The sequence below is a fragment of the Streptopelia decaocto genome (genome assembly GCF_964273445.1).
Source record: "Streptopelia decaocto genome assembly, chromosome: 2".
Lineage (NCBI taxonomy): Eukaryota > Metazoa > Chordata > Aves > Columbiformes > Columbidae > Streptopelia > Streptopelia decaocto.
Genome location: NC_138655.1, coordinates 146,781,624 through 146,795,255, shown reverse-complemented (window position 1 = coordinate 146,795,255; position 13,632 = coordinate 146,781,624). Strand labels below are relative to the sequence as shown.

The 13,632-nt window shown below is 37.9% G+C and overlaps 1 protein-coding gene across 3 annotated transcripts in view; it reads left to right on the top strand.

Moving 5' to 3' along the window:
- MPP7 (MAGUK p55 scaffold protein 7) overlaps positions 1–13,632 on the top strand; it is a 150,266-nt gene that overhangs the window by 77,435 nt on the left and 59,199 nt on the right. For 2 of the 3 annotated variants that reach the window (XM_082044098.1, XM_082044099.1), the window contains 2 exons: positions 7,683–7,760; positions 11,893–11,973. In XM_082044098.1, the coding sequence (XP_081900224.1) occupies positions 7,683–7,760; positions 11,893–11,973 (159 nt within the window). The remainder of the gene's footprint in view (positions 1–7,682; positions 7,761–11,892; positions 11,974–13,632) is intronic. The other variant, XM_082044100.1, reaches the window with a different exon arrangement.

The following is a 13,632-nucleotide window of genomic DNA, read 5'->3' as shown; positions in this document are numbered from 1 at the left end:
GTTGGTTTGTTTGTTTTGGCTTTGGATTTTGGGTTTTTGTGTGCGTGTGCTTTTGTTGTTTTTTGTTTGTTTGAAGTGATTTCATGCTATAGTGATAAAGAAGCTTATGATTATTTTATTATAGTGCAAATTTTTAGTTCTTTTGTGAAGGTCATCTAACATAGTTGTCTGAATGACTTCTGACTACCCACTTTTAACTGTCTAAGCAGAAATATTTCCATGCCATTAACCTGCTTTTGAATTCTTATGAACTTAATGCTTCTGCTTTTTGGAACAAGGGCTTGAAGAGAATTGCTCATGTGTTGTGATGAAACTTTTTGCTGCGGAAAATTGGGCCAGAATCGAGGTATCTGAATATCTGTTTCTGTTAATATGTCTATAGAGCCTTGCTTTGATATTTGTAACATTCTCTCAAAAGCCTTTCTGCACTGTGCAATCACTTAATTTGTATTTGAGACAATTTAAGGTTGCTTTAGGGAATGAAATTCTCTTTGCAAACTTTGTGTAGTTAGCTATGATTTATGCATTTTTATTGTTTCTCTTTTCTAAAATACATAATGCTAAATTTTTAGCAATATTCTGTGCCTCTAACTGCAATTCAAGTCAATTGGCCTGAATATAATGTGATTTAAGGGTTGTACGTGTTCTGAGAAAGCCAGTTTTAAAGATGTTGCATTGGGTATTTGAAATGAGTTGGCATTTGATTTGCTGCTCAGTTTTCCTACGCCTCGTGTCCATCATGCCGTATTACTGCAGAGTTGTTCATGTAGTTAAGTTCATTAGTGTGCCCAAGCTGCAGTGATAAATTCTATAGGAAGGTCTGGGAACAAATAAGGAGCTTTGCATTCAGTCAGCTTTCTGTGCTGTGTAAATAGGCTTACAGACACCCACTAAATGATGAAAATAAAGAAAAAAACCCAGCTAATGTTTCTGGTTCCTTTCATCTTGTACAGTAGTCTTCTGGGAGGAGAAAGGGAGGGAATTAAACAATCTTTTAATTATAATTCTACATCAAGTGAAATATGCATACTCTTTCAGCATAGATGATGGTACGCAATTGTAGTTTGTGAATGTTTTTATGGTTATTTTCATTTGTTTCATTGTAGCCCATCATTTCTTTTTTTGCTTCCATGTACTTTGTTTTACCTTGACTGAAAGTTGTTGGTCAGTTTAGACAGTGAGCTCACTGTCTAAATCCCAGAGTTCAGGTAGTGATCACTATTAGTGATCAAAAGAAAACCCTAATTCTCATCTTGAAATCTCACTGTCTAAGTGTTGGGACTATTCATAAATGTGTTCTTTGCAGTCATGAGTGCCTTGGAATGATTTCTCTTGCTCAAGATGTTGCAGATGCAGGACACAAATTGCAGATGAAGCCAAAATTAGCACTTACTGACTCACCAGTTTCTCTTTTACTTTCTTTTCCCATTCTCTTAATCTGTTGTGGCTTCTTACTGTGAACATGGTCCTCTTTGTAGTAGCATCTCCCTGGTTTGTGATGCCACTAGTGCAGTTAAAGACTTTTTTGCAAATGGTGCGTGAACCTGAAAATTTGGTGGACAATTAACAGCTTCTCCATATAAGAGAGTCTTTCATTATGCATCTGTGCAAGTGACTAAGCCAGTAAATACAGAAGCTGCATGACTTGTGTCAGTGCTTTGATTTCAGACACTTGTTGTCGATATATGATGAAAAATACAATGAAGAGAGCAGTTAGGGGAAATGTTCTGCCTGTTGTTATGGACTTTCTACAATAATGTACTTGAAGCCTGTCTTCCAGACATGTCTTGGTGATTTGTATGTGTGTTTATATTGGCATTCTAATTCAGATCAGGAGTGCATTTTTTAGAGCAATTTTCCATCTACTCGGCTTGTGCTGCTTTGGTTTGCATCAGCATGAGGTGGATTCCTTTCTGCTGAAACAGAACAAGGAGACCAGCTGCTAATGGGTATTCAGCAGATGAGACGAGACTAGTCCAGAGTGAAACCCTAGAAACGCACATGGTGCGGTGATTGGGCCCTCGGTGCTGACTATTATGTTGCATTAAAAAAGGATGGTGTTGCATGTTTTCATGCATGCACGTAATTAGCCAAATTTTGCAGATGCCTTATCTCCATACTGAGAGATACCTCATCCAGTGAAATTGTAGTCAAGTAACGAAATGTTTCTGTAACTAATAAAAGGATATAAGCCACTGATGTTTCTCAAAAGGTGACGCACTCTGATAATTGCCATCTGCCTTAGAATGATGGTCAGTACAAACTTCTCCCTGGATCCCCTTCAGTGCGTACTGCCAGGATCGTGTCATTGCCATAAAAAAAGCTCTGATCCAAAGGTGTTGATGCAGTTGGTGACACCCTTGTGTGGTTGGCAGAATATTTTCACAAATGTGTGTGATGTTTCTTCTGTTGTATGTGCTAGTATGACTGACTGATGTTGATACAGTAGTTTGGGCGTTATAAGTGTTTGCATATATATTCTTATATACACTTATTCTTTACCTGTGCCAATTGTTCTGTCAAAAAGACTGTGTCGCCTGTGAACTTTCAGGCACCTTATTTCTCCCCTGCTCTTATTACTAGAAGCTTTGTTTTGATATGAGTCCTTTCTGCATTTTACTGCCTCTTGTTCTCTCCATTAGCAATGATTTTTGCATATGCTTTTCAAACAAAACCTGTGGGCTCTAAAGCTTCACAGTCTTATTGTTGGCTTTACTTTTCTTTGCTAGTTCTTTCTAAACTTTAGATTGATCAATCCATGCAACAAGTAAAATAATCTGGAGGAAGGGAGGTAAACATTCTGTGTGTAAAATGTATGTGTAATGCTTACTCAAACAGTTGAGAGGTGTATGGTCATTGAGTACGTACCCTCAGAGTGGAGTATCCATGTCAATATAAGCATATGGGCAGCAAGGTAGCTCCAGGCGATTTAAATGTGTTGTCAATAATCTCTGTTTAGAGAGTGGAACAAAGAAAACTGAAGAAAGGAAGCTGAAAAACTATTTTTGAGGTGGAAAAGAGGAGAGGAAGCAAGGACAGAAAGACAAAGCTGATGTAATTATATAGCAGGGATAGGAATGAAGAAGATTGTGAAAACTGAAAGACGAAAGTCTTAATATTCTGTTTACGTGTCAGAATTATTTCCCATAAGTAGGCTTCTGTCTCTGTTTTGGAAGTTTGCATTGATGGGGAACTTTTTTCAAAGCAGGTATAGGGAACTCTACTTTCGATTTGCTGACACTTTCAGTCTCTCCTTCAAAATATCCTGTTCCTGTGCAGGAAGCTGTAGGTACATCAAGCAGTTAAAGAGTATATTTCTTCAAGTTCAGAAAAAGGAGGTAACATATCTGAGATATTGCTTTTCTTGGGTGGCATTATGTTATGAGGGAAGTAGTCCATCGTGGAGCTCCGTTTTAAATTTTCCAGAAACTTTGTAGGTGGAGAACTTTCTAAGAGATTGCTAATAAATCTTGGACTGTAATACCAATACAAGCTACCCTTTCTGAAGCCAGGTATGTAGTTCATAGGTGTGTAGTATTGTTCTATGGAGCCTTTCAGAAAAGTCCTGCACACATAACTGTACCAGAGCCTGCAAAATACTAATAAAATTATTCCTGTGTTAAGGGAATTCCTTCACAGAAGGAGCTGGGGTATTTGGAAACTGATATTACTCTGTATACACACCCTCTCCCCTGTTGTTTTCAGCCATATAATATTGGAACTGTATTGAAAATTAAGAAATCTGAAAGGAGAAATTAAGCTTATTTTGTAGAATTTTTTGCTTAAGATTTTTGTTCCCTGTGGGTTTTGGAATAGTCTGGGCTGGGGACACTGCAGAAAACATATCTTTGCTATACTTTATAGAAAACTTAATTCAATCTCTCTGGGAAATTCCAGAAACAATTTCCCTTGCTTACCAATGTGCCAAAAATTGTATAAATTTGCAAATGATTATTTTTCCCTCCTGGGGCATATCTTCACAGTAGATTGTTAGTTTTCACAGAACCTCATAAGTCTTCCCAAAGTACCCTGCAGTGAAAAGAATAGGTAAAATCAAAAACCAAATCCCCAGCAACTTAGTCATCTGTTCAGCAGAACAGCTTTATATGTTTTATTTACAATACATAACTCTTGCTTTAACAGACTTGGTCTCATCTGTGAAGAGATTGTGAAGAGATTTTCAGGGTTCAAACTTTATGCTTAAATGGCAGAAGAACTTAAAACAGATGTCCCATATTTTCTATTTTTTAAGCATGATACAGTCGTATATTCTCCATACATTCCACACATTTCTACTAGAGAGAAAGCAATAGTATTAAGGTTACTGGACATCAGTATAGCCATGGAATATAAGATAAATTTGCCTTTTGTATTAGCTAAAATTGTCTAGAATGAAGCTCAAACAAATGGCTGCAAATATGAAATGTTTTAACTTGGATAGGTAAATGTTCTCTTTTCTACCATTTTGAATCCATTTTCATACTTATCGCAAAGTGTTTCACGATGGTTTTAATTTCTGTTACAGTTTAATTTCATTTTTGACAACAGATGACCTTGTCCCCAGTGAGTGGGGAAGGGCAAGTGTTGTGCCTGTCTTCAAAAAAGGCCAAAAATACACTGTGGGGTCTAGAGGCCAATCAGCATTATTGTGATCCATGGGGAAAATTACAGACCAAAACATCTTGGAAGGCGTTTTTAGACACATGGAGGGAAGAAGTTGCCTGAAAATGCATTTTTGCCTTACTGAAATTTTTACTTTTTCGGTTGAATTGCACCAAATCTCCTGTCTTACTGCATTCAGGAAGCTGTTATATATAAGCGCTGCATACATCAAGAATACATTAGTTTCCCAGGAGTTAGAGGTAGGTGGTAATGTAGGAGAGCAGAAGGAAGGACTGTTTTTATGAGGCATATGATAATTTTTTACTGATATGAAGGGTAATCCTTGTATGTTGCATTGATTGCAGCTTTGTGCACAGACCAGTGCTCTTTTCCTTTTCTTAGGTAAATCTTTTAAGTTACAAAGAGATGGAAGATAGATATTGTCATATAAAGATCTGATTAAAAAGATGCAGCTAACAAACAAGGCAAAATACTAACTATTAAATAAAATTAGATATTTTTGGAAAAAAACCACCATAATTGCATTTTGAATGGAAGTATGCTGAGGCTGCAATGTCTGTTACCATAGAACATGTAATGTTCTGAGGGTCAGTCATCATGTAGGTACAGTGAATTAATAGAACTTCCAACATGGCGTAGCAAAAGGTAATATCTACAGCTGTCTAGTAAGAGTTAAATTTTCCTGCTTACTTGATTAGCTTCTGATTAGATTTGGTTAGGCGGTTACTCTCTACAGCTCCTCCATAATAAAATAAAATCTTAATAATTTTCCTTCAATGCTTAACTGGATTCCAGTGTCCACTGTTAGGAGGAGAAAAATTTGTTTTCAACCATTTGCTGGTTATAGGCAGAGCAAATAAATGGTTAAAATTACACAGTACCTTGTCTTAAAACCATATTTGTTGCATGAATTTACATTTTTTTAATTATTATTATTTTTTTAACTGGTAAAGAAACCTGCAGGTTTCCCAGGATGAAAACAGCTTCATCAGCCGAGGCAGTTCTGTTTTCTTTGAGAGGCATAGGGTAGCACAGGCATGTGCTTTTAGCCTCAGAGCTGACGGAAGCTCAGCCTGGATAAAATCAAGATGTTGGACAAAGCAATCAAAAAAATGATGGATTTGAGACTTTTTGATTTATTATGCCTTTTAGTTATTCAAGTTCTCAGTCTAAGTAAATCACAAATTTCTGCTAAACTCAGGGAGCTGCAGCTCCTTGTATTGTTTAGTTTCTGTGCTTTGTGAGCTAGAAATATGAAATTGTCCAGCCACTTATACTTTTTGTGACATCCAACATGGATTAGTCTTACTTTGCTGAGTAAACAGTGTCTACATAAGTTATGTAAAATTCAGACTCGTGTTCTGGAGTTAATAGCGCTTAGCATTTAGTTTCCAGATGAGGTACAAATACTTGCTGTACAGAACAAATAGTTTTACAACTTAGCAACTGTGATGTCTTCAGGCTTGGCCTTGATGTTTCAGAACTTTGTTATCCTTTAACCAATGAAGTACAGAAATAATCTTATTAAGATTACAGAAATGGTGAAGGAATCAACCAAGACCTAGATCTTGCTCTGGCACGTTGCATTAGCAGAGTATCGTCTGGCTGTTACTTCAAGGAACCTGTTGTCTAAATGAGTAAAAACATGCAGGCTGAGGAAGGGTTATGAAGCGCAGCAGAAGACAGGAAAAGTGTCCTAGACATGGCATTATCTTGTGATGGGTGTAGTTGTGAGGAGTTCAGTTTAAATTCAGAAGACAGGTCCACGGGGGAGGTGAGGGGAGTCCTGGGCAGGGGGTGCTGCTTGGGGGGCGGGCAGAGAAAAGCAAATGTGGCAGAGGGGCGAAGGCCGGGGGGAAAATCAGAAATAATCCAGTCAGCTCCAAACACTGTCTGTGTGCAAAGACCACTGCCTTGATTGCTCTTTAAAGCTGTCCTGTGGCCCCCCAGCAGCACGCTGGGCAGGGGCGGGGTGGCACTGGGATTCCCCAAAGACAAAAGGGGCTCCCAGCCGAGCTCTGCACCCCATGGCCTGTGCCAGACCTCGTCTTCCCCTCCTTGCCAAGCACACAAGTCCCTGATTTAGCTCCTTCTGCAACTCCTCCAACCATCTGGAGCCCATGCCTCCTTGGGAGCAGCTCAGCTAAAGCAGAAATCTAAGAATGGGGTGTGTTTGCATCAGTTCAGACTATTGTCTTCTTGTTAAAAATTTTAATTAATATTTGTACATCTGTGTATCTTCAGGAAAGAATGTAAATAAAATTGAATATTTAATACAGGACTTGATGTCATTCTGAAATAACTTCTAAGAAACTTGTTAGAAGCTTTGAAATATTTTGGCTCTTTAAAGCTTTCACAGTGGAGAAAATCTAAATTTTGAAAAGCATGACTTGCGGAGGAGGGAAGAGGCTGGATATTTAAATGATGGTGTATCCTTTCCCCTTTTGAAAGAACCAAAGCACACTGCATTTTTAATGTTCATAACTCCCCATTAAAAACTTTAAATGCTCCTAAATGACTTTAACTTGCTGAAGGGCTGCCTTTTTCTTTCAGATGTGTTAGAATTCATATTAGCACTATTTTGCCCTTGTTTCTGAATTATTTTAATGACGGCAGCCGCTCCACCAAGCTGTCTGTCAAGACGTGGGTGGCAGGCTATTATTTCACTTCATAAATCATAATTTACAGGGTTTTTTATATCCATCTTGGGGATAAACACTTTATGCTTTGTGTTTTCAGCAGCAATATAAAATGTAATTGATACTTAAAGCAATATGTTAAAATATGGACAGAGAAAGCCAGGAGAGAAAAATCACAAATGTTTAGTTTTCCTGTGGGTTGGTCTACATACTGAGCATTTTTTCCATCTGATTTCATATTCTTAGCACTTCAACAGAGGATGATGATGAATTACATTAATGTGATTGCTGCCTGTAGGTTGCTATAAGGATGTTTCTTTAGTTACAGACACTCAACAGATCAGTTAGTTAAACAAGGTCGTTTTGTACAGTGTCTCGTGCTGCTACAGAAACTTATCATTTTGTGCCATTGTCTTCCAGATTCATGAAAAACTGCATTATTATGAAAAACAGAACCCCGTGCCCATACTCCACGGTGCAGCAGCCTTGGCAGATGATGTAAGTGTCCCCTGCTGAGATCACTGGTACCAAGTTTCCCAAAAAACTGTCTGCAAGCAGAACTCCTCATAGTGCAAACATATGAATGTAATCCTCTGAGCTGAAATCATAAGAAGCTGCAAATGTTTCCAAAGGTGCTGTCATCACCGGGCTTGTTGCTGATATTGCTTTGATTTTTATTCACTTGCCTGTTATAAAAACATTGCATCTAGATAGCCTCTTGTTCTGCTTTAGTAACTACGTAATAGAAATTACAGGTTGGAACTCTACTGGGAGGGGAAAAGCTGTCAACTATTAGTGTTTTGAGAAAGTCACAGACAAGAGGAATGCTTTGGAAAAATAAAGACAAATGAGATAGCAGCACTGCTGACAGAACATGAAAAATGACAGATAGTACTACAGAAATGAAGCATATGAAATGCCCAGGAAGGAGGCTTGTTTAAAAAAAGTAAAAACAAACCTATTTAAGAAAAAGTACAGTAGTGATTTATTGATATTGGAGCTTTCCAAATTACCTTCATAACCAAAAAATAAATTGTAAAAGTGGTCGGCATTGATGGAGTAGTTAATTTCCTGTTACTATAATTTTTATTTTAAAGAAAAAAAATCCGACCTGCCATTTCTTGCTATTTGGTTAATTCTAGGATTCAGATGAATTGTGCACACACCTGTATAAACTATGACTGAACCTGAGGTAGGCCAGGATAGAGAAATGGTTAATAAACTGTGGTTTAGGTGAAATCTTTGTTGCAGTTGATGATCTCAGGTTGTTTTTTGCAAAAGGCAGTATGTATTACAATCTGTTTCAAATACAGCATGTTTGAAACTTCAGATACTTTATAGATGTTTTAAAATCGTAACTATCTTTTTATATAATTAATAGCTTTTGATTTTTAAATTTTACAAAGTTATATGTCGTGAATTGAGAATGGTAGCATTTTAACGAAAAACTAAATTAAACGTATTTTAAGTCTATTGAAAACAGGATATAATGTAATTTAATCGTGTTTCAGTATGAGGAGAGCTATATCCTGTAACATACCAAATATAATAATACATTAGCTTTGACATCAGGCATATATTAGTAATATTTTTTTAACCTTCAAGTAGCTTTGAATAATGTTGATAGTAATTTTGAAAATTAGAAAGCTGGTTGAAATTCTCTTCATTAAGTTCTTGGTGACATATTAATAGTCCCTGTTAACATTTGTGTTACGGAGCTCTGGGTTAAATTCTTAATAAGAATAATTTCTTATTTTTGGATGCAAAACTCAGTTCTTGATATTTTCAGAAATGCTGAGCAATCTCATTCTTTGTTCAGCCCCATTTAAAATGTATGGTTTTGCAAATCCCCAAATTAAAGTACTCTGTCACTTCTCAGTTGAGAGACATCGGGGAGTTTAACCCTATGAATGTATTATTATGTATATATGGCAGTATTTTTAAAACGCACATATGTTGGGACATGATTGTCTCTAGACATCTGCCTGCTTTTTAAGCACAGCTTCTTTTTAAAGATCCTCTTCTTGGTTTTGCATTTTTGCTTATGTATAGCTGAACAGCTGGTTTTATGGGCAGTGTCCCATAGAATAACGATGTCCTTTGGCAGCTGATGTCAGGCTGGCACGCTGCAGGATTTTCGGTGTTTCAATAGTTATCACCAAACTTTAACTTACATGCAGTGGGTTTTGTAACTCCAAAACCCATGAAGTTGCAGGATTCAAGTGCTATTCAATTTTTGGCACAATTGCCTAAGCAGTTGTCAACTTCGGGGATTTAAGAGCACGTTGGTGATATAAAACACACTTTTATTTCAATAGGCTTTAAATTAATGTTGTGTCTTCCTAATGACAGTAACTGTTCTATAGTTAAACAAAGAAGGATATATTAGCAAGTGAATATTTCCTGTTTGATTTATTAATAAAACTCAAATTTGAGGTGTGGATAATGAAATTGTTTAATGAGTGGGGGTTTATTCTTGTATTATTTTTTAAAGCAGTTTTAGAGGTAACAATTGTCATGAGGCTTCTTTTCTAAACGCGTTCATATTCCTAGCTGCCATGCCTTCTCTCCCCTCACTCCCAGTGACTAATAGGCTGAATTTCCCAGCAGCAGCTTGTCCCGCTGCTGGTCGCTGTCACAAATCTCGGGACTTCAACAACAACCAACAAAATTCCAGTCCAAACCTGCTAGAAGCACAATGAGCAGCTCTGGTGATATCTGTTTGTTAATCTGGAAACATGGCTTTGTCTTCCTTCTTCTCTATCAATCTTTATCTTCCTCCTCCTCTTCTGTCATGGGGTGTTACATGTGCCTTTAAGACTTCTGAGGAAATATTTTATAAAGCTTGTAAACTATGTGAGTGAAAACAAATTTTTAATTCTCTCATCTGGACAAATATTTTATAAATTATGAGATTAAAAAGTCTGTTAAAGCAGTAACAAAATATTCTTTCTGTTTCTCATTGTTATAAGCCTTATGTACCCGAAGTTGTATTTGCACCATGAAAGCAAACACCAGTTCTGCTGTAGTTAATAAACGCTTGTGCACAATTCATTTGAGAGAAATGCTGAAGCGATCATCCTTACTGAGCAGTTACTAGCCTCCATCAATGAAACACAAATGCATGGGTTTTATTCTGTAGTGATGAGGAGTGCAAACTAAAGCATGAAAAGAGAGCCAAGGGGGATTCTGTGTCATATACCTGCTGTCATCCTATTGCAGGTTATTTTCAGCTTTGCAGAGCTTTTCCATAGAACATGCAGACTAGGCTGCAGTCAGATTACCTCAAGACTTGGCTTTATGTGCCTAAAATATTTCATTCTGACCTTTCCTCAGAGATAGTTTTCTAATCTTTTGGTATTAAGACACAAATATTGCTAAGATTAGCATTGATGTATTTGATGGCCTTTTTTCTATGAATTATAGTTAAAAGGCTGTGGGACTGTAGGTGGCGAATTTTTGTTTCAGTCCTGTTGACCCCGTATTAATTTGAAAGTTAAAAAACAGAAAAAGTATTCAAACCGTGTCTGATGTCTATAATTGCCTCTAGAATTGTCTATTATGTGTAATTATGCAAAATATACTTCTATTCATTTATCTTGAAAATGTATACAAAATGAAAGTACAAATTTCAAATTAGGCTAGACAAGTAAAATTACTTGCTGCAAATAACCAATCTTTCTTTGAGACATTTTTATGATACTGATTTAATGCAAAGAAAATACGTGATTACCCGAAATCACGTTTTGGATTATGAGCCATGTAGCTCCAGAATTTTAAACTAAAGTTCAGTGTTGTGAAATATGTTTTAGCTTCTCTTTCTTCTGGAAAAATATTTTGAGTCTGAAATCCCGCAGTAAAATATGCCTCTTGAGTCCAAATTACTTGAGAATGTCATGATAAAAAAAACTCAAGACATGAGCCAAATAGCCATGGGTTTGAACGATAGACTGCTGCTCTATTGTTCACCAAACCGCAATTTTGTAGTATAACCAAACATAAATTACTGATCTTGTTGGTAGGACGTAGTTTGTGCATTTTAGAGGCTTGAATTGCTGATGACCTGTTATAAGCTATATTATGATTAACCCGCTTCACATTTAACAAGCTCCTTCCAGTGTATGTGTAAACATAATAAAAGGTTCAGATTGCTTGTACTGTAGGGGCACTTTGCTTTCTTATCCCACTCCTAAACAGCACAGCTACTGTGGGTTTTTGGAAGCAGTGTGGATTTCACCACCTCATTCGAAACTGTTTTTTATAGACAGTGTCAAAGTTTGATCCAGTCATTTTTACAAGCAGTCCTTTGTCTGCACGCAAAGGACCATTCACTTAAATGAAGTGCTGGGATTTGCCCCCGTTGCTATAAATCAGAATGTGATCTGGCTGCACCCTTGCCAGAAATGATTACTTGTGTTAAACTGAGCCAAAAGGCCTGGTTTAAATCTGGTCCACTGAGGGCCAGAAAAAGAAGCGCGGTGATTGATGGTGTTTTTCTTCATGCTGGCTTCTGTTTGAACACGCTGGAAAGCAATAACCTTGAACAAGATAGATTCTGGGTTGTCACTGATGCACTGGGTAAAACAGCGCTTTGCTAACGGTCTTTGTGTCGGTTCCATCTCCCACCCAGCTGGCGGAGGAGCTGCAGAGCAAACCGCTGAGCAGTGAGGTCAGAGAGCTGCTGAAACTCCTCTCCAAACCCAACCTGAAGGTGAGGACGTGTTGCACCTGCAAAGTGCTCTCTGTGCGGGGGTCTGCATCTGCTCCCTCGGGCTGCCTGGGCTTTCGTCTGCTCTAACCAATTTGCCTGCTTTGAAGAAGGGATGCAATGTTAATCAGAAATACCTGCTGTGAAGAAACACATTTAATGTTGCCCATAAAGTAGATACTTGATTTTTTTTGTCTTTTGCTAACTTCTATTTCATGTACTTCATGAATTTATCAAAAATTTGCTTTTGCTAGAAGGTTTTCAGTCATACCATTGGTTCAATGACACTGTGCATAAGTAACACAACCTGCTGCTCCAAACAAAATTCCTGATGGATATTATTGTTTAAAAAATCTAATTTTGAAAACTTCTGGGGTTCTCTGTGGTGCTTTCATGGAACTTGATATGTCTTATCTGACAGTAGACTATAGGAGCATTGAATTGCTCAGGTTGGAAGGAGGCTGTCTAGTCCAACGTGCTGCTCAAAGCAGAGTCAACACTGAGTTCAGAGCAGCTTCTCAGGGCTTTCTCCCGTCATGGCTGGAAGATGGCTGGGAGCAGACATTCCACCACTCTGTGCAGCCTGCTCCAATTACTAATTATCCTCCTAGTAAAAACTGTTTCCTTATATCCAGTTAGAAGCCCCCCTGTGTATCATTGTTAATGCACACTATCACATTATTTTTCCACTCCAAAGAGAATGAAGAATTTAGTGCTGTAGTTGGATACTGCAATGCTAATTAAATGCAGCAGTTGATAAGTTTAGGGAAAAAACTGTGGAGTGAAAAGGAGCCCTTTTTTAGACAGTTGTTTCTTTATAGTCCCTGTAAAATGCTGATCTCAAAACCTGAGACACTATCATATCTTCAAAGTACTACAGAATTTTTAAGAACAATTATGCTTCCTTTTTAAAGATTATTGCACAGTTGGTTATTCCATAATTTGCAAAGTGGTAAGCTGCTTTTCTCTGAAAGGGTAAGCAATGCCAATGGTGATTACAAGAGGAAATATTGGTGCATCAAATTGCAGAGATACTAATCTTCACTGAAGGTATTTCCTTAGTGACTGTCCACGTGTGTTTCATACTTCTAAAGCTTTAGTGGATTGAGTCTGAAGACAGTTCCTTTCCCACAACTGCATCTCTCCCTTTTTTCACTTTCTCTCACCCCAGCTTGCTGTCTTGCTCCCCCTCTCACTCACTTGGTCTCATTCACTCGCTCGCTCTCGCTGCCTGTTACTTGGAAATTATTAAATGCAATGTGATAATCTTAGTGGGATTTCAGGAAAAGAAGTGCTTTACCCTCAGCGTGGTTAATGTGATTGAATAACTGCTGTAACTTAGCGAGTGTGTCTTGGCTGCAGGAGGAGGTTGCGAGCTGCAGGGTACCCTGCCCTTTGCATGGCCAGACTGCCCAATCCCGCACCAGGCACACACTTGCAGGTGTTCCTGTGAGTTAGGGGAAAGAACTGGCAGTACGTATGATATTTTCGCCTGTTATCTTCTTAATCCGCCTTCTCACAGCAAACATGTCTGGGAGAGATGGTAAAAATCCCGCTCCCTTCTCTGTCATGTTGACCAGACAATGCAGGACTCAGTAGAATCACAGAATGTCCTGAGTTGGAAGGGACCCACAAGGATCATCGAGTCCAACTCCTGTCCCT